The following is a 20,401-nucleotide window of genomic DNA, read 5'->3' on the forward strand; positions in this document are numbered from 1 at the left end:
GACGAATGGGGAGGATGGAGGGGGGGAAGGAGGAGTGCGAGATGAATGCCGGCGGAGAATGGACTGCGGTGCTAAACGCGCATCCTGTAACCCGGCCAGGCCGCATCACCTTCATGCATCCCGTTTTTTGTCTACGCGCCTTCGTAGACACGTCATTCTCACATTTTCTGTCTCTCCTCTCTCTCTTTCTTACTCGCAACATCTCCACGATCACCGACGTTGCCTTTGCGAACCTTCTCACCTTTGCGATTCTTACTCGAACACCGATGCATCGAATGCCCCACCCCGGTACGCACGCGTGCACGCACATGCAAAAGCCGTCACGTCTCTGATTCTCCCCGAACAACACGACACTCACCAGTACCCATAACACAGAAGAAACAGGACAAGCTGAAATAGAGAGCAATCAAAGGACGTGTCCATCCGATTTCGTCTGCGGAATCCCCTCCGCTTCTCCACGTTCTGTGCTTGCGTACGGTTCTCTGCTTGGCGGTGCACCCCACCCTCTGCACACGCCGCTTCTTTCTTGCTGTTTCCCAGCCACTTGCTCGTGCACAAGCCCAACGATCCACCCACGGGTGTCACTGAGCACACACACACACACACACACACACACACACACACACAGACACAGAGGCAACGTTGTCGACATCCGGCACTCCTATACAACTACATCCACGCATACTCGTAGCTGTGTGAGGGATCCTTTCTCCCTCTCCCTCCCTCCTCGTTCCCCCACCCTCACGCTGACAGACGCACGCCCACACGCACACGCACGCAGCTTGTATTGTTTTTCGCTTGTTCCGGATTCTAGCTCTATTCACCTTCTTTTCCCTCTCTCGTCTCGTATCCGGCTTCTTCCTCATTCCTTCTTGTGTACCGTTTCGCTGTGTGTTGCGCTTGGTCCTCCTCCCTCGCTCAGTCTCACTCTCTCTCGCCCTGTACATACACACACATATATATACATATAGCTGCTACTTGTACGGTCTTCCTCCCCCTCGGTGTGTTCTGCAGTAGCCTGTGTTTGTGGCCGCTCACCTCCTCTCCCTCCCCCCTCCCGCGCCTTCTTTTTCTGCTGCTGTTGCTGCTGCTGCTGCTCTCACTGTGCCCGGCCACTGCCACGATTGCTGTTTGGTTGCTTGCCGCTGCATCTTGTGCTGGGGTGGTGTGAGTATAGAGGCGCACCTTTTACCTCCTCCTTCGTGGTTGCGTGTGTGCTTGTGTCTGTGTGCGTGTCCTCGTGCGCCCCTCCCCTGCTTCCTCAGTGCACACAAAAACAAAATACGCGCCCTATCGATACGCGCACGCTCACACTCGGCAAGTTTTCTGTTTTGTTTTTGTTTTGCTGTTGGTGTTCACACCGGTAGAGCAACAGCCTAACGCGCCTTTCGACTGACGAGCTGTTGACATCTCCAGCGGAGCAGTGGTTTGCTTTTCTCCTCCCCCTTTCCCCCCTCACCTCGGTGTGCCCTCTCATTCACTGGCGACCAGTGGCCGTCGCTTCACACCTTCGAAAGTTTCGCACCGGGTGAGCTGCAGAGACACGTACGTCGGGGTAACGTCATGATGGCACCGCAGCGGAAGGAAGCACGCAACGCCGTGCCGCGCAGCCACCACGCCTCATCACTCAGCGCAGCCACTACGCTGATAGCTGTGTTCCTCCTCCTTGTCGCTTGCGCATCTGTCACGCAAGCGCTGCATGTGAGCCCGGCGTCCGCAGAGGCAGCGATGTGGAGCGGCACGGATGTGTTCGCGTCCTCTGATTCGCACTCAGACCCGATCACGTGCGTCAACGGCGGCATCCCTTCCGGCGACCACTGCATCTGTCCCCTCTACTACACCTCGGCGAACTGCTCGCAGCGGCAGTGCCCCAACTCCGTCGGCGGCGAAGGGCCGCATCGCGTGTTGCCTGTGAACTCGACGAACAAGCTCTGTGATCACTGCGACGAAAAGGAATTCACCGGCCTCAGCTGTCAGATATGCCAGAGCAACGCGGCTTGCAGGCAGTACGCCGGAAGCGCTGCTGAGTGCGACAACAGCACGTTCACCCGCGGTGACAATAAGCAATTCCAGTGCACGCTAAAGAATGAGTTCTTCGTGAGACTCATGAGTGGCAACCGCAACATCACCGCGGAGGTCCTGTTCAACTGTACCACATCAGACGGCACCGCCTTCAGGAAGGGTGAGCAGGGTATGTGCAACATGGCCATCTATCGCATAGAGCCGAATCACAGCTATGTGGATCCCTTTTTCCGCTGCGACGCGCAGGCGTGCTCGCTCAAGTATGGCCAGAAGGGCCCTGACATGAGCGACGCAAACAACAACACGCTGCGCCAGCGCTTTTTCCGCGCCGCCCGCACCGCTGGACAGGTGGCGCTCATCGTCGAGTGCGCCTTACTCGCGCTTCTGGGTGGCTTCACCGCACTGCTGGGGCCCAGACGCACCACGTCCATCACTGTGGCTCTCGCCTCCGTGATCACCGTCACGGTGCTGGTGTACATCTCCTTGATGATGCTCAGTATGCAGTCCATCTCCGCCCCGGAGCAGACCGTCATCTACGAGTGCAAGAAGACGCATTGCGCCTGTGCCGAGGACCCGCCGCCGCAGTACGACCCGATATGCTCACAAAAAGAGGAGTTGAGTAAACAGATCCTGCCGTCGATCAAGAACAGCATCCGGGTTGTCTGCGGGCAGAATACCTCGCTCTGCGAGCTGACGCTGGCGGATCTCTCGCTGGTGTTCCAGGCGGACTGCCGCGCCTCCGAGTGCGTCGACACCGTCCGCTTCCCGGATGACTCGTCGAGCGACAGCAACGACGACGGTGGCGGCGGTACGGCCGTCCTGGCGAAGCTAAATCTCGGCTTTCTTCTCGTGTTGCTGGTGCTACTCGTGGTGAGCGGGATTGGAACTCACTATTACTACACTTGCAGCATCTCCTACGAGCGTGACAGGGATTTCCTCGTCACCTTCCACGTGAGCACGCCGTACAGCGACGACGGCGACGTCCACGAGACCGGCGACCCAGCTGTTCTTGATGACCGCCACGTGCACCTGAACGGCAACGCGGACGGCAGCGCCGTTGAACGCGAGCAGGAGCCGCTGCTGTACAATTCACCGGCTCCGCGAGCCGAGCGGCGGAACTTTCTTCCACGGGGTGTTTCCAGCAGTCGTCATTCTGAGGGCAACGTCTCTGTTCGCGCGAGCGTGTATGAGCAGGCGCGCGCCTTGACGCCGGCGGCGCGCGCGCGCATTGAGGAGCTGCGCCGGCTCACCGCCGCACCGCTGGAGCTGCAGGTGTCAGAGCTGCGGTATACCTTGAATACGCCTCTGCTGGGGGCTGCGGACGAGGGTTCGCAGCGCACGCTGCTTCACCGCATCAACTTCACAGTGCACTCGGGGGACGTGCTGGCAATTATGGGACCCTCCGGTGCCGGTAAAACCACGCTGCTGGATTTGCTCTCGGCTCGCGCGAAGCCAGGGGAGGTTAGCGGCACCATCACCCTGAACGGTACGCCCATCACGACGACCGGTTCCCGCACGGCACAATACCGCAACATCATCGGCTACGTCTCACAGGAGGACACGCTGCTGCCATCCCTGACTGTCGAGCAGACAATCCTCTACGCCGCGCGGCTAAAGCTGCCGAAGGCGCTTTCGCACATCACTGTGCGCCGCATTGTGGCGCGCGTCATCGAGACGCTGAAGCTGCAGCACTGTGCACAGACGCTCATTGGTGGCGAGACGACACGCGGCATCAGCGGCGGCGAGAAGCGCCGCGTGTCTATCGCTGTGGAATTGCTGGCGAACCCGCGTATCCTGTACCTTGACGAGCCGACGAGCGGCTTGGACGCGGTGAGTGCGAAGCGCGTGGTGGAGGCGGTGGTGGCGCTGGCAAAGGACTCAGCGATGAGCATGTATGCCATGCACTACTTTGCGTTCCAGCCTATCGTCATCTTCAGTATCCATCAGCCCTCACAAGAGATCTACGAGCTTTTCGACAAGGTGCTGCTGCTATCGCGGGGAATGAGCATCTACTGCGGCTCTGCCGCGTCCGCCGCGGCGACGATCGAGCGGCGGGTCACGGCCGCCTTCGGCCACACGCGGGAGGTGCCGAGGAGGGAGGTGCACAACAACCAGGCGGAGTACCTTATGAAGGTCGAAGAGATTCTCGACGACGCCGTGCGCGCGGAGCTGCAGGAAGAGGACGCACTCGAGAACACCGATACCGCAGGTGCGCCGTACAGGAGCGCCTCGGCCGATGGGTCTCCACTGGCCGCGGCTCGCACGCAAGTGCCGCCTTGCCGCAGTCCCGAGTCACCGGCCCCGCGCGCACCCTCGCAGTCCGTCGGCTGCCACGACTCCGACGACGGTGAGCAGGTAAGCGGGGCCGACATCCTGAGCACCACGTTTGGCTTCCGCATGTACTACGCGAACGTGTATGAGCAGCTGCAGCTACTCATCTCTCGCTCCATCACGTGCCTGTTCGGCTCCTTCCACCTGGTGATATGCCACTCGGCCGTGGTGGCGTGTCTTGCGACGCTCATGTGTGTCCTCTATCACGAGCAGGCCCTTGATCTTCCCGGGTCGCTCAACCGCGCCGGCTCGGTGTCTTTCCTTCTGCTCGTCACCTCCTTTTTGTCTCTGAGCTGCCTTGAGCAGCTCATCGTCGAGCGGAAGCTGTTCAACGTGGAGCGGGAGAATGGCTTCTACACCACATGTCCGTATCTGATCTCCAAGATCGTCGTCGACATCATCCCGCTTCGCATTATTCCAGCCGTGGTGCTCGCCTCGGTCATCTACTTCCCCATGGGCTTCCGCGTCGACGCAGGACTGCACTTCTTCTACTTTATCCTCATCATCGTGCTCTTCTCCATCTGCATGACGATGGTGATTCTGTGCATCGGTATCGTCAGCGGCTCCTTCGGCGCCGCCGCGCTGCTCAGCAGCGTCCTTATCTTGTGGAACTTCGTCTTTGGCGGCGCGCTGGTGCAGGCCGAGACAATCCCGCCCTCGCTGCGCGCCTTCAAGTCCATTTCGCCCTTCTTCCTTGCTTTCGAGTCGCTCATGGTGAACGAGCTCGACGGGCAGCACTGCGTCTTCTCTCCGACAGATGAGACGGGGAAGAAGTCGTCGGCCAGCATCCCGATTATGTGTGTACAGTACCTGGCAAACATCGGGCTGAAGCCGGAGCGGTTCAACGCCGATGTCATGCAGCTGGCTGTGTACTGCCTTCTTTTCGTGGGCCTCTCCTGGGTGCTGCTCTCCAGCTGCTCGAAGCTCGTTCACTAGTCGGCGATGAGCGGTGGATGTGCGAGGGCGAAACGCTCCTGACGTGTAGGAGTGGGGGAAGGTAGAAAACGTAACGTGAAGGATGATATGCTAGGCGAACGGGTACGGGGGCGGGGGCGGCGGCAAGGATGCGAGGATGCGGGAATAGGTGTTCGGTGCCGCGTGCTTTGTTGCGTGAATTGTGTTCCCTCCTCCTCTTGTATAGATGGCGGATGCCCCGTCGTCCATCGTTGACCCTCCCTGCTTTCGCCTCCCCCTCTCCATCCCCCTCCCCCCGCTCCCTTCGAGAAAGGACTCCTTCCATGTTCATGCTTTATACGTACCTATCTATTTATCTATCTATCGGTATCTCTGTGTGTGTGTGTGTGTGTGTCCTTGAAAGGGAGAACGCTCTCCCTTCGCCGCGTTTGTGGTGTGCGTGTGTCAGTGTGCAGTCTGTGTATCCCCTTCCCGCCGCCCAGGGACGTACTAGCTGCCTCGGTTGTTGCTGCGTTTGAGTGCTGCTGCGACGCACTCACCTTCCCTTTTCTTCCCTTCAACAAATCGCGTGGACGTCCGCGTCTGTCCTGTGCGTTTGTGCGCTGAGGTATTCGTGTCGCTACTCCCTTTATCCCCTCCCCCGCCCGCCTTTGCGCGCACGCACGCCATGTTTTGATCTTTTTTTTGTTGTTGTTGTTCTGCGGGGGGATCGTCTTTTCGTCTTCGCTTGCTTTTCCGTTGGCTTTGGCGTTGTGTGTCGCATGCACCTCTCCGTCACCGTGATTTTGTCGTTTTCACGTCTCCTCTTCCCTCGTTGGCTCCCTCGCGGGTGCTTGCCGGGGCTGCGTGCAAGCGTCGGTGTGCGTCGTGGAGGATTTTCCTCGTTGGCTGTTGTGCGTGTCGAACGTCATGGGGTTCTCCTCTCTCGGTGTTGATAGTCGCTGTTTCCGTTTTCGGCGACTCTCTCTCTCTCTTGTGCCATGCCCTCATTCAGTGTCACTGCCTCGACTCCCACCCCATTCCCTCAAAGAAAAAGTGAAAGAGCATCGCGAGTATCGTCGAGCAAAGGTAGCATTCCGATCGTGAGGAGCGTCGTGGGATGTGTCGCTTCTAAGGCGACCTGTGTCTGCACATCAGTGCGCGTCAGCGCGGGGGGGGGTGAGAGGCGGTGGACGCCCAGATCACGCGCTTGTACGGTATCCCAGCATCACCTTCATCTCCTCCCCCGCCCACACCCAACCGCCACTGCCACCGCAAAGTTTGGACTGCGGAGGATGAAAGTAGCAAAAGCCTCTACACCACACAGATACCTTTATCTCACTCCATCGCGTCCTAGCTCGTGTGTCGAGCCATCAGCGGCCTTCCTACCTTATCGCAGGTGAAGGCAACGACCCCGTCCTCTACACTCTCCCCTCCCTCTCCTTTGTTCTCTTGTGTCCTTGGGGCGACTGTGAGCCACCAGGTGACGGTGCCATTCCCATCACTGTCGCACAAAGACAGACAGAGGGGTACACACGGACGCAGCTGGCGGCCTCTTCGCCTGACACGTGGTAGCATGCGTGCGAAGAGCATCCGCCGGAAGCCCTCTCTCTTTCCCATTCGGCGTCGGTCGCAGCCTAAGCGTGGCTGCCCTTGCTCGGCGCTTGCCTCCCTCCCTCCGTTGTGGCCCAGACGCACACGCGCGCGCTTGCGCTCCACCGGTGTGCAATGTCCCGCCAACCCAATGAAGACACCTTTGGGGCTGCGCTCGCCAATGAGTTTCAGTGGCGGAATTTGTACCTGAAGGAGTTCGGCTGCTGCACCTATCCCCCGCCGATCCCGAAGGACCCCAGCACCACTGCCGTTGGCGTCTATCCGATGCGACGGCAAGTCAAGCTCCTCCAACAAGAAAGCAGCAGCAGCAGCGAAGATGCTGATAACGAAGTGGAGGAGGACGACCACTATGAGGAGTCCACAAACGATACCGATGGGGACGACAGCTACCAAGCGAACTTTAGCTCGGGCCTCTTCCAATTCTCCTTCAGCGGCGGTGACAGTGATGGATGCCATTCGCGAAAGCACCAATCCCACAACGTCGACCTGGCAGATGCAGAACCCCCCAGCACGAGTTGCTCGCGTCGCGACCGTAGCACGGCCGATCAGTTTTTCAGCCTTGACTTGTCCATGTCAGTTGGCGAGGATGGGGCCAGCACGCACACCTCCCGTCACCCCAGCCACCACAGCGGTGGGCGACGGTGCGGTCATGGCGCTGTCCTGCGCAAAGACGACTTCTTCGACACCAACGACGTTTTCTCGACAAAGTTCTTTAGTTTTCTGTGGATGGGGTCGGACAACGACGGCCATGACGAGGAATACTCCAGCGAAACGCGCACGGTCGATCACGAGGTTCGGCGCTGGGGAGCGCGCGACCCGGACAACGGGCGAGGCATCAAGAGCAGCATGCGAAGCACAAAGAACCCCGGTCGTCTCACGCTGTCGCGACCCGGCTTCTCGACGGTGACAAGTCACGCCTTCAACACGAATCCGCAAGGAGTGCCGGAGGTGGTGCTGCGACTGCACCACCAGACATGGATCCTGCTGATGGACAACCGCCTCATGGCCTGGGTGCACCGCGCGGCCACCGATCACTGTCAGCGGGCCACGCAGCTGCGCCAGCGCTTACTGGAAATAATTGCACTCGGCCCTTGTTCCGCTGACATCGCCGGCGACGCCGCGCTCGCCTCGCCCACCCAGGTCAGGACCTCACTCGTGCTGCCGGAGGAAGACGCGCTGCAGCGCACCTTGGAGAGCTTCTCGCCTTTCTTTGTCGTTATCGCGCCACCGCCGGCGGTGCAGCGGGCGAAGGATCAGTTCCGGGCGGCGCAACGGGGACAGCTCCGCAGCGGCAACGGTCAGCAGGCCGCTGCCGCTTCCGTCGCCGACCTCATCGGTCTCCCGCTGCTGAGTCAGTACGGCTCCTGGCGGGAGGCCTACGAGCACCGGCACCGCTGGGACAAGGCGCCCTTCTCTTTCTTTTTTATCCATGACGTCAGCTACAACTACGCGCAAGTCACGGCCTTGTTCGTGCAGCTGCAGCTGCTCTACACCCACTCCCATTCCCACTCGCGGCGCTGTGCGGAGGCCAAGCGGGAGTCGGTGCCTCTGAAGAGCGCCAGTCGTCAATTTGCCACCTCGAGCACCGCTAGTCGCACCCCGGAGGAGCGGCGCCACGTGTGCCCGCTCCTGCTCATGCAGGAGATGACGGAGAACGTTGTTCTGGCCTACGAGCAAAGCTCTGCCCGCTCAGCGCTGCCGATGCTGCGCCGCGTCCTCGATTTTCTGACAGATGCCGCGCTGGACGTGGTGACGGCGCACCGCTTTATCAGCCGTAAGGCGGTCCTACGCCAGCACCAGTTTCAGCTGCCAGGCATGACCACGGTGCGTCCTTTGCCAGTCGCGACAAGGGCTTCGGCGGCGACGGCGGCTGTGGCGGCGGCTTTCGACATGTCACAAGCCACAGAGGAGGATGGGTCGGCGGACGCTGCAGAGGATAGGCGACTAACAAGCCGAAGCCTTGACGTCTCAAAGGAGGGGGACGGCGCGCCCATGAAGGACGAGCTCTCCGGCACCGACGGCAGCGGCATCCCCATCAGCGGTGTTGAGCCGAAGCGCGTCACGGAGAGCGACATCAACGCGCTCTTTGAAATTGCCTACTGGTTCGCAGACGTGACCACCGCAAACGCCTCGGTGCCACTGGACCCAGCTCCGCCCGCAGGCATGACGGCAGGGCAATCCGCGGCGCGAGCGATGCCGCCAAACACTTCACTAGAGGCGTTAAAGAAAATGAGCCGAAGCTCTCCTGCTAGCACGCCACCCTTAGACACACCGACGGACCGCGCCGGCACCAACCACAGCGCAGCCGCCGCCGCTGGAGGTGGCGGTGCGGCCTTACCAATGTATAAAGTCCTCAGCGTTGAGGAATCGCAGCTCTCTTCGCCGCCGAACAGCAATGCCCTCTCCATGACGGGAGCGGGTGACTCGTCGCTGTCGTCGTTGACGTCACGGTCGCAGCAGTACCTGCCTGGGCGCGTACAGGTGCACAACCCCGTCGAGTCCCTTGCGGAGGCGGTGGCGTTGCTGGAGGCGTACCGCAAGCCGCAACAACTGCGCGACGATCGACCCGGCCGTGGCGGCCGCAGGAAGCGTCACAGCGTTTCGTTTGACCCGAGGGCCCGCAGTGGCGGCGCCGGAGCGAAGGGGTCCGCATTGCCGAGTCTCACACCGATCCCCGTCTCTGACTCCTTTATAAGCTTTATCAGCCCGTTGGTTGTCCTCACCACCTACCTCCGCCTACACGGCGGCACATGGCTGAAGCATCTCTGCCGCCGCGTCTTCGAGTCTCTGCGCAGGCCGAATGTCTTGCTTTACGTCAACACCCTCGAGCTCGACGCCGCGTGGGCGTCCCTGCAGCTGCCATCATCACTGTCATCACAAGAGACGACGAAAGCGAGCGTCGCGGCGGCGACGCGAGGGCGCCAACGCCTACTGAACCGGTCCATTTCATCTACGCCGCTAGCCCCGAGCACCGCTGCCAGCGCAGAGGCGGCGCGCAGCGAGTTTCTCCACGGCCTCGGCTGCCTGGAAGACCTCATTTGCCAAGACATCCTGTGCGCCCTCAACAACTTCTTCGGTTTCCTGTACGGAAAGCGAGCCGCGGCCGCGCGATTGCCGCAAGGAATTTCCATCCTGCTCACCCAGTTCGTGTCCACCGTGCACCTATACATGCTCGAGAGCGTCGGCGCCACTCGTGCTGCAGCGGCGGCGGCGCCCGGCAACGGCAATCGTAATCGCTCGATGCGGCCCGGCTCTCACCCTAGCCCGAGCGCTTCAGGAGGGGCCACGGCGGCTGATGCCCCGAGCCGCATCGTGGAAGACTGCCTACGTATGTGCAAGCAGCGCTACTACGCTGGCTTGCGCCAACACGGCAGCGCCAATGAGTGGGGAGAGGCCTATGTGTCTGCCTTTCGCAATCTTGACGGCCCCTTGAAGAGCTTCAGCGATGGTACTGCGGCCGAGGCAACTGCATCGACTGCCTCGCTGCCACGCCTCCTGCACACGATTGAGCAGCACCGCCTCGCGAAATTCATCTTATTCGACTGCTGGATTCTGCCAGCCCTCAACAACGCCATAGCGCTCGGCTACCTGGCTTCCGACTCACCGATGCACCTCCGCTGGAACGTCGACGCGCTCGCACGCTATCTCAAGATCCTTGTGCACGCGCCCTTTGTTGAGCAGGACAAGACGAATTTCTCCAGCCTCTTCCCAGAAGTCCCGAGAGGCTCCAGCCGACGCAGCACCGGCCACCCGCGTTCCAACGATGTTCGTGACGGTAAGGGCGGCCGCGGCGCCGACAAGCAGCCAGGGAGCGGCAGACCTCCCTCTCAAGGCGATGGCCGAGGCGCCGGACGACCCACAGTGCTGACTCTGCCGCCGTACCTCACCGGCATCTACGACGTCGCCACCGGCTCGCTGGTGAGACTGCAGACCTCGATACCCATGACCGCTACCGCCGGAGACAACTGGTCCAAAAGGATGTCGAGTGCAGCGGCCGCGGCAGAGCATCCGACTGCACTCAGCGCGCCGTCGTCCACGCTGTCGAGCTCGATGAGCACGGTGGCCCACGGCGAATCTGTGCACAGCGAGGCACTGTCGCCTCGGTACACCGATCAAAGCGGCGAGGACGTGTCGGCGGTGGAGACTCCAACGCAGGAGGGGCAGTCGAAGTGGACGCTGGAGGCCACGGCCCTCCCGTCTAGCGCCACCGCGACGCACGAGCCGCCGCCTCGTGCGGCTCCGCAGCAGCACTTCAAAGTGCAGCAAGCCGCGGCGGCAAACGAGTCGACAGTGACGCCACAGTCTGCGAGCTCCTCCCGTTTGTTTTTTATCGCTGGGGAGTCTGTAGAGGCAGCCGCAGACATGTCGTCGCCCGGCACGCATCGCGACACGGGCAGCTTTGCCGGCTCACCCAAGGACGTGCAGGGCGAGCTGCCGATGGGGTCGAGGGGCAAGATCTCCGACGCGCCTTCGAGTAGCATCACGCCCGCCCTCACCTCGCCGCACGCGTCGCCGCCGCCGCCGCTGAACCGCATTCAGAGCATTTTCAGCAGCGCCGACCAGCGCGCGACCGGTGCCGCTGTTGCGATGACGCATCCGTACGTGGTGATGGACGACGCCGTGTGGTTGGACATGTCCCCGGCGCTGCAAAACCTGAACGACTGCATCGGGCTGACGTTCTGCGACCGCGGCACCGGTGAGGCGTTCGCCGGCGACACCGGGACTGTGGCGGCCATATCGCGGCTGCCCACGATAAGCGCGCTCAGCGGGCATGCAGACTCTCGCACTGGTGCGACCACAGCGCATGGCGCGGCGGGTCAACGAGCCAGTGGGGCTCTGAGGGACTGCAGCACATTTGTGGACCTCGCTCTCTTTGATGTGCCGGCGTTGGAGATGCTGAACGCCTTCACGTACGCGGCGTGCACGGACGACAGCAGCTACGTCGTCGTGTCCGAGTTCGAGGTTCTACCGTCGATGGCGGCCGGGTGCCTCGAGAGGATCTACGAGCTCGCCACCGATACGCATCCTATGGTTCTCCACGCGCTGCAGAAGGGAGCCTTTCACTTCGCCTACAATGACAGTGGCAGCGTACCGTCTGGGCTGACATCATTGTACACGGCTTGCATGAACGGAGTACTGCTGCATCCCCGCACCGCCGCGCATGTGCTCAAGAACGTCATGGACAACAATCCACCCTTCTCTCACACGCTACTCAAGCCGGTGGCGGACACGACGGCGCTGGACCTGCTTGGCCACCTCGCCACCCACTCACGTGACGTGCCTATGGTGGACGTGAACGCCGTTGTGCCGCTAATCCACTCCATGGTGCCCGACCGCAACTCTTCTGGAGGTGGAGGTAGACGAGTGCACGCAAGGACGGACGCTGCGAACAGTGGCATGACACTGCCAGCCGTTGGCGCGCCGAACACCAGCACGACCTCGAGTGCAACCGTATCTCACCGCTGGGAACGCGAGTCGCGCCGGCTGCTGCGCGAGTTGGTTTTCCTCACCACGGGCAACTCAGACAGCGGGCCGCCGCTGCCGCTCGCGCCGGGGCTTCGTCGGCCAGTGGGGCCACCTCACCCGATTCACATGCTTCGCGCCGGCGCAGCTCGCATCGCGGAGGACACTGGCGGTATGACGCCGATGGTGTTCGACCCGTGGTGGCGCGCAATGGTAGTGGCGCTGTGCGTGAAAGCATCTAACGTGTTCGCCGAGTGCAGCGGCAATCAGCCGGTGTTGTTCCAGGATATGTGCAACGCGCAGGCCGAGGAGTCTAAGCGTCTTAACCGGTACACCATAGCCCACTTCGTCAACACGAAAGGCCGCGAGACGTGCGAGAAGGACGCTGTAGCGATGATGAGTGGGTCACAGCAAAGGCCGACCTCCATCTCCGGGCGCGGCAGCTATATCGGCGACTTGCCCGCCTGGCCAGGTCGGAAGCGCAAGCGAAGGCCCAAGGCACGAGGGGTGACGGCGAGCGTTGGCGGAAAGCCAGCGTCCATCGGCAGGAAGTCAAAGAAGAAGGGACGGAAGGCCGCCGCCGCTGCGGCGTGAGAGATAAAGGAGAAACGACGGCGCGATGTGAAGCCGCCGCCCACCGTTGCAGGTGCGGGCGTTTTCACAGCTATCACGGGCAAGGGGAGCGAGGGGCCGCTCTCTAGCGCCCTCTCCTCCCCGTCGTGTCGCTCACTTCTGGTGTATGTAAAATAGACGAAATAGCTGCCCTGCCGCAGTGGAGCGTAGACGCACGCACGCACAACCTATCACAGACTGCGTGTGTGCGTTCATTCAACTTGACTTCCTCTGTGTTGGCCGCCCAACGATGAGGCATCCGTACGTGGCTGTCTGCATCCCCTTCCTCCTGTGCATCTTTCAGTGAAGGTGCACACGTGAGGGAGTAGGATCGAAGGGGGGCGAGGAATGGGCTGCATGTGTGCCAGCGGAGCGGGCACGCAGAGAGCGGTGTCGTACTCTTCCGTTGCACCTGTTCTTTGTGTGTGTGTGTGTGCGCTTACTCTGTTGCATGCCGCTCCGCCTGTGCGAGTTGAAGCCGTGTTTCACGGAAGTGCCACGCCACTGCACGTGTATGCACAAAAAAGAAATGGAAGTGCACTGTCACCAGAGTGCTCGCCTCACGTAATACGCGCCTGTCTGTGTCGGTGCACACACACACGCACACACACACACCTGCTGCTGCTGCTGCGGCGGCGGCCCCTCTCTCTGCATACCTTTACCGAGATCGCAGAGCTTTGCCTCTTCCGTCTGTGCCCCCCCTCTCCAGCTTTACGTGGAGTAGTGACGGCATCCGTTGCTCCACAGACCAGCGCAGCTGTAGCCTTTGAAAGGCACTGCCATGAGAGCCTGTATGCGAAAACTCGCCCTTGAGTCTTAACTCGCCCCCTTCTCTTCTTCTTGTTCTACTGTCGTCGCTGTACTCGCCCCTCCCGCCGGCATCCCTCCTATACATACACATATTCACGCACACATCTGTGCACGAGTGCGTGTGTGTATCTCAGCACCTCCATGACACCGCACCCCTTCATCCCTGCACCTCTGCAGTGTGGCAGCTGCTCAGGTCGTGTGGCATGCCCACCTCGCTGGGTGCCCCATCCCTCGCCGGCGTATGTGTATGCCCATGTGCACAGCTTTCACACAGTCCATTAAATCTGGCTTAGGCGAACGCACACCGCACCTACAACCATCTCTTCCCCTTCACCCACGCACACGTGGCATTCACGCAAGGAGGGCGAACGCATCGCGCACGCGCGCGTGTGTGTATGACTGTGTGTGTGTTCTCGTTTCCCCGATGCTGTTGCGTGTGACGTGACTTTTTTCATGCTTTGCTCTCTCCCTGCGTGTGCGTCCGCGTGCGAATTACGGGCCTCTTGTCAAGTTTCTTTGTTGCATCCGCAGCGGTTGTCTGAGCAGTGCGCCGGCAACTCCCAGCGTTGCGGCACACACCGGCGTACGTGGACAGACCGATAGACGTACACCCACACAGTGACCCAGTGAGCCACCGCTCTGTAATCAGACTGCCGTCTTTTTCGTTCGTGGACTTCTCTCCACCTACAGTTGCCCAACGCGTGTGCGTATGTGTGCGTGAGAGAGAAAGAGAAAGACTCCTCCGGCGAAGCAGGCCCTTTACCTGCCTGGCACACACACACACATATCTATACATACACGCACGCACGCAGTATTCCTCGTCTCTTCTTGTAGGCTGCGACCCGGCCGCTGACTTCGCCTTTTCCTTTGCTTTTTCTTGCCTTTCATCGCAAAGACATTGCTCGGTAGCGTGCCTGCGCGCTGGCAGACTCACAGTTTCACATGCGACGCCCTCGCATGTCGTGCCTCACGACCTTCCGTTTGGTGGTGGGGGGGGGGGCTGTTATCGGCCTGTGTGTTGCAAAACAACGACTCATGCGCCCGCATAGCCTCTCGCATCCGACGCGGATGCCGACACCATGGTAACCCGCGCAACTAGCCGCACGCACACTACCGTGGCAGCCGCGTCGCAACATCCTCGATCGTCAAGGCTGTCACCGCGGCCGCACGTGCCGCCAGTCGCCATCCCGATCTCCCATCGATGCGCGGCAACAAAGGTGGGGAGAGATCGAGAACGTTCACCGTCCAAGCAAGGATTGTTGGACGATGGCAGCACCCATGTTCACCGCGTCCCGAGGGACGAGTCCATCCCCAGCTTCCACCTCACGCGGCAGCGACACGCCTCGCGTGCGTGCGATTATATAAACACTGCGGCATCTGTGGCACGCCGACACATGCCGTCTCTCACCGGAACGACACACACGACGGCGACAGCGCACCCACACGGTGCCCACGCGCTGAGATGCCCTTGTCGAAGAAGTCATCGTCGCTGCGCCAAGCCATACCTTGCTCTGTTCTGTTCGCTGCAGACCCCCTGCAGGTGCCGTCTAACGCATGCGTTGGCAACAGACTGTCAACCGTTAGGCGGCAGCATCAATTCTCTGCGTCGCGCCACACCAAACATGCCCCCTCCGTTGCCGAAGACGGCAACGGCATCCCACGGCCGCCGCCTGTGAGCGTCGGCGCAGGTGTTGTGGATAACGCCAACGAGCCGTTTGCCGAGTACGCGCGGCTGTCCACCTCGCTGGCGTCGCGCGCGCACGTCGAGCCCTTCAGCTCTGCGCCCATGTCCTCGTTTGCCTCTTGTCCCTACGTTGCAGCGTCGTCTCACGGCAGCACGACCATGTCGAAGGCACTGCGTCGTCTCCCCACCACCGTCACTGCGCTGCCTGGCATGGCGCCGCCACCGCCAACCATCTCCGCAGCAGTGCCACGGAACGGCCACCGCACTGCCGGGCGCACGTCTGCACCATTGCGAGTGCATCTGGTGCATCGTACCAGGTCGCCGCCTGGGCTGGCCCACTCACCGCCGGCCTATAGCTCTACCGTGACCACCTCCATGCCCCACGAGATTCCGCCGACATCAGCCCTGGTGCTACCGTACTGCACTGATGCCCAACTGCGGAATCTCTTCGCAACGCTCTTCGTGCGCACCGGCGACGCGACCTGGTCGGTGCACCAACACATTCTGCCCTTCCTGACGGTCCGCCAGCACTGCAACTTGTCCGCCGCGCCGTCGCAGGTGACCGCGTTCTTTGGGCTCACCAGCCACAGTGACGAAGACGTGCATGAAAAGGGGGCCACCGGCGCGGCCGGTCACCAAGGCGAGCAGGCCTTCTTCGGTGGACCGTGGGCGACGAAGGAGATGAACCGCGTCGCGTCGCAACTTTGCTACTCGTTCGTCTACGTCGGCATCCTCGGGTGCGGCGAAGAAATGTGCTGGGACACCTTGCCGATGCCACTCGGAGGCATCCCAGCTCTAGCTCGTAGGTCACCGGTGCGGAATGCCTACAACACTGGCAGCACCTCAGCGTCGCAATCACCCGTGACACGAAGCAGTAGCTCCTCTGCTCACCCAGCCACTCCCGAGAAGCAGTGCCTCTGCCCCACACCGCATCGATCGCTCCGAAACTCCCCGTGCGTGTCTTCATCGGCGCTGGGTGTCGTCGCCCTCATGGAAGGGCTGAAACAGCACCAGCCCTCGCGCATGGTGGAGGACGGGGGCGCTGACGACGACGAAGGCGGCCCAAAGAGCACTGTGCTGTATCACACCGATCAGCTGGAAAGCTCGACCTTGGACGTTGTCACCACCTCGACGCTCACGTCCGTGGAGTTTCGTGGCGTTGTCGAAGCGCCACCGCTGGTGCAGGAGGTGGCGTTCGTGCGCGGGGCTACAAGGTCCTACAAACTCTCTTGGGAAACCGCAAGGGGCAGCTTGCACACTTGAAAAGTGGCCCCATGGCGACCGCATTGCGTGCGCTGTGTACTGCTGCTTGGATTGGCAACGGTGCGAAGGACAGCCTCGGGCACAGTGCAGACTGCCCTGCCGAGACGCTCCCGCCCAATATTCATGTGATGCACCGTCGTGTGTGCTTCTACCTCCGCCTGCACGCGTTTGCGCGCGAGCTCTGCGCATGCCTGTGCACGCACGAGACACGGCCGTGGCAGCGGGAGTCCTACATTGTGAAATCCATCATCTCCTCACGTCTGCGTGACACGGCGAGATTTGTCAGTAGCGACGGGCCCCTGGCCAGGAACGCGATGATGACCGCCATCTCGGAGACAAGCCTCACTGCTGGTGACAGGTGGGGGCAGCTTCGTGACACACTTTCGCAAGCGGTGCTGTGCGCCGCACTCCATGCCGCGCCAACCCTCGTTTCCGACAACTCTCCTAAAACGTTACTCATTCCTGCGACGTGCCGGCGCTACACAGGTGGTGCTGCGCGCCACTGACGGACTACCACGCCTACCGGATGCAGTGGCGGCCCCGTCCTTCTCCTCTTCTTTCATCTCCTCCGGCGTTTCTACGCGGGAAAGCAGCACAAGCTCACGCCTGCCTGCCCGGCTGCTTCTTTTTTTTTTTCAGCTGCCTCGCTGGAGCTCCGTGACGCCACCGGGCATGGCGTCGCGGAAAGGCTTGACAACAATTGATCTTGCTGCCTCGCGCGCACTCGGTTTCGCGCTTGCTGTGGTGGTGCCAAGCAGCTGCCTCTTTCTCTCTGGGGCTCAAGTTGTCTGGACGTCGTGCTGGACAGCCTCTCTGGAACACAGTGCCAGCGGCGACACTGCGCATCACCTCCCCATGGTGTGTTGCACCTGGGTGCACAACCTAGTGGAGCACTGCTGGACTATGCTGCTGCTTGCCTGCGCTGCACGAGTGGCCCACCATGCCGGAGAAGCGGCCGCGTCGATCGAGGTGATACACGCCATAGTGGCTGCCCAGAGTGCGGCGCTCGCGAGCGAGTCACATGGATGGCTGCAGAAGGCGTGGGCCTCGCAATGCGGCAGCGCCGTCGCAGCGCAGGCGGTGCAAGGCTGCATACAACGTCTTCGACTGGTAGGCAGCGCAGTCGGGGGCATGGAGGCCGCCCCGCTCGGTGGGCGGCATGCGCTCACGCGCGGCATGGCGTCGCGGTATTGGCTCGGAGTCTTCATCGTTGCGTTCATTGCTTGCACGGTGAAGGCGTCACTGCATCCCAGCCGATGCGTAGAGCTCGCCGCTGTCGTGATGGTTGTGTGTGTGTGTGTGGGGGGGGGGGGGGGGGGCGAATGTGGTACGTGTCTGTGAAACCCGCCAGCAGCGACGGTGCGCACTGGCACGGTGGCTCCACTGTCAAGCGACCACCGCGGAGAACTTTGCGGGCGACGTTCTGCGTACAGCGGGCAACCGGTGTAGCGAAGCGCTGTCGAACGGGGCAGACGCTGAAGAGCAAGGTGGATCAGTTGCGCGACGGCTTCTGCCAACCAATCGTGCGACTGTTCACACGCTCTGCACAATGCCGCTGCCAGTATTGGAAGAGCTGGCAAAGGTCGCCTGACTGGTGGAGTGGAGTGAAGGGCGCTTGTTGCCAACACATCACGAATCCGATGCTACCGGTCCTACGAGCCTCTCGGCGCTGCCAATCCAGTGGTTCTGGGAGCAGCTGTGCGGCCGCGCCGCTCCGACGTACACGAACGGTACGTCCCCTGCGGCTGTCGTGGAGACTACGATGCGGGCATGCCGACGCTCACTCGAAGCCAAGCAGAGGCATTGCGGTGCAGCTCCTTTGGCCATAGCGGAGGCGGTGGCCTACGTGCTACCCAGGGCACTGGACTACCAGGCGGCACCGCCACCGCCGACCGGCGCACCCGAGGGGTGTCACAACTACCAGGTAGGCGAAGTGCTTGCATCCTTTGCTGCTGCGCCGGCCAGGGACGCCAGCGGTGTCACCCTCCCGACACCCCATGGAGACCCCTCTCCTCTGCACCCCCTCGATGTAGCGCTGCGAAGGCTGCCGTACCTTTCGCAGCTTCAGGGACGCCTCGTCGTGTGCGCCTCCTTCCTGTTTGCCTCGCTGAGAGCGGCTCCACGCGCGATGGGTAAGGCAGCTCGCCGCTGTCCAGCTCCCTTCTCCGCCTGCACCGGAGAGTCGACACCCGTACTTCTGACGCACGTCGTCCAGACTCAGATGTGCGTGGAGCCGTCCCTGCGGTGCAGAAAAGGCTCAGAGGTCGCCTCGACGGCGCGCTGGCGTCGGGCGGCAAGGCGCACGCGAGATGCCTTGCAGCTCCTCCAGCAAGTCACGCTGTCGGCTCAGCAGCGCCGCGCTCAAGACGCTCCTGCAGGCCGCGCGTACGCACCGGTGCTGCCCTCGCTGCTTCACGAACTCTTCCGCTAGAGATGGGTGGCCTGTGTTGTAGGTGAAACACAGTGGGTGGCAGAGTGGAGAACATCGTGACGCGCCTTGATGCATGTGTATGTGTGTGTGTGCGCGCACTAGATGTGCTGTGCACTGCCACTTCAAAGAAAGCAAAAAAAACATGAAACTGCTAAAGGAAAGCGAGTGCACTGTCGGGTGGCGTGTTAGGGTCGCAGCCTTGTCTGTTGGCCGGCCTCTTCAGGTTGTCGAGGAGTGTGACGGGCTCGTACAACGAGACTACGCCTCTCTAATGTCTCTCGCACCACGCGCGGCATATCGTCCCCCCCCCTCCACGTCCTCTCACTCTCGCACGCACAGACACACACAAAGAACGAGCGCATGGTGATGCACGCTTCCATCTTGGCATCCATGTACACTAAAAGGGATGTATCCGTGTCCAGCGACTCCGCCTTGTCCGGCCCATCATCCTGCTGCGTATCATCCTTGTCGCCGTCGTCCTCCCTCTCCGCCTCTGCGCACCGGCGAGGCCACGGCGCGCCGCCGCCGCCACTGCAGCACTTTTTTGTGCCTGAGCCACGCGGCTTGGCGCAGGAGACGAGCTGTGCTCTGTCCTTCGCCGGCATCGGTGGGCTGGCTGGGGCGCTACTGGCCCTGTTGCGCACCACCGAGTATGACATGTACCACGTTCAGTGTGTCGCAACGGAGGTCATGGCAAACCTGCAGGTGGTACGCCTGCACCTTATTGAGCGCACGCTGAACGCTACCGTCGGGATGGAGGAAGCGTGTCCATCGCAAGAGGACAGCTGACATTGGCGTACTGCCCCCTCGATCGCTCAAGTAGGAACGTGGCTGCCACACCCAACACCGTCCTCCCCAGCATCCTCCCCCGTTCCCTCCGCAATCGTGCTGGGCCTCTGTTGGACAGCTCGTCCTCGCACCCCCGCCCTACCCCCGCCACACCGACATACGTGAGTAACTTGTGTCTGTCCTTACGTTCCTGCTAACCACTGCTGTCCTATTCACTTCTGTCATTGTTGCTGACTGCCGGCTCTTCTCGCCGCCGCTGCGTGCGTGGATGCACTTGCTTCGCCGTCGAGGAGTTCGCTACCTGGTGCACAGAACCACCAGAGCGAGTGCGACTATCTCCGTGTGCCGCAGAAAAGGCACCGTGCACGGGCGATGCTGTAGCCATGCGTGGGTGGGAGGGGGAGAGGCATGCACAGACATCGAATTACACGGACGAGGCGGGAGGCGGGGGAGTGCTCAAGCGGTGAAACGAAACCGATGGAAGGCTA

The 20,401-nt window shown here is 61.6% G+C and overlaps 3 protein-coding genes and 1 pseudogene across 3 annotated transcripts, besides 1 other annotated feature; all 4 read left to right on the forward strand.

Annotated features, from left to right (window-relative positions):
- Nucleotides 1–1,563: 1,563 nt before the first annotated feature.
- ABCG5 (putative ATP-binding cassette protein subfamily) lies at nucleotides 1,564–5,289 on the forward strand (the record flags this gene model as incomplete). The annotated part of the gene is made up of 1 exon (XM_001683310.1): nucleotides 1,564–5,289. One exon carries the CDS (start codon nucleotides 1,564–1,566, stop codon nucleotides 5,287–5,289), a length of 3,726 nt encoding a protein of 1,241 aa, XP_001683362.1.
- A 1,686-nt stretch (nucleotides 5,290–6,975) lies between these two features.
- Nucleotides 6,976–12,918, forward strand: LMJF_23_0390 (conserved hypothetical protein; the record flags this gene model as incomplete). Its single annotated transcript, XM_001683311.1, has 1 exon — nucleotides 6,976–12,918. The coding sequence occupies one exon, from the start codon at nucleotides 6,976–6,978 to the stop codon at nucleotides 12,916–12,918; it is 5,943 nt and encodes a 1,980-aa protein (XP_001683363.1).
- Nucleotides 12,919–15,208: 2,290 nt separating this feature from the next.
- Nucleotides 15,209–19,124, forward strand: LMJF_23_0410 (annotated as a pseudogene).
- Nucleotides 15,209–19,124: a sequence feature.
- A 366-nt stretch (nucleotides 19,125–19,490) lies between these two features.
- LMJF_23_0420 (hypothetical protein) lies at nucleotides 19,491–19,913 on the forward strand (the record flags this gene model as incomplete). The annotated part of the gene is made up of 1 exon (XM_001683314.1): nucleotides 19,491–19,913. One exon carries the CDS (start codon nucleotides 19,491–19,493, stop codon nucleotides 19,911–19,913), a length of 423 nt encoding a protein of 140 aa, XP_001683366.1.
- Between the last annotated feature and the right edge of the window lie 488 nt (nucleotides 19,914–20,401).

The sequence above is a fragment of the Leishmania major genome, chromosome 23 (genome assembly GCF_000002725.2).
Source record: "Leishmania major strain Friedlin complete genome, chromosome 23".
In the NCBI taxonomy this organism is placed as follows: domain Eukaryota; phylum Euglenozoa; class Kinetoplastea; order Trypanosomatida; family Trypanosomatidae; genus Leishmania; species Leishmania major.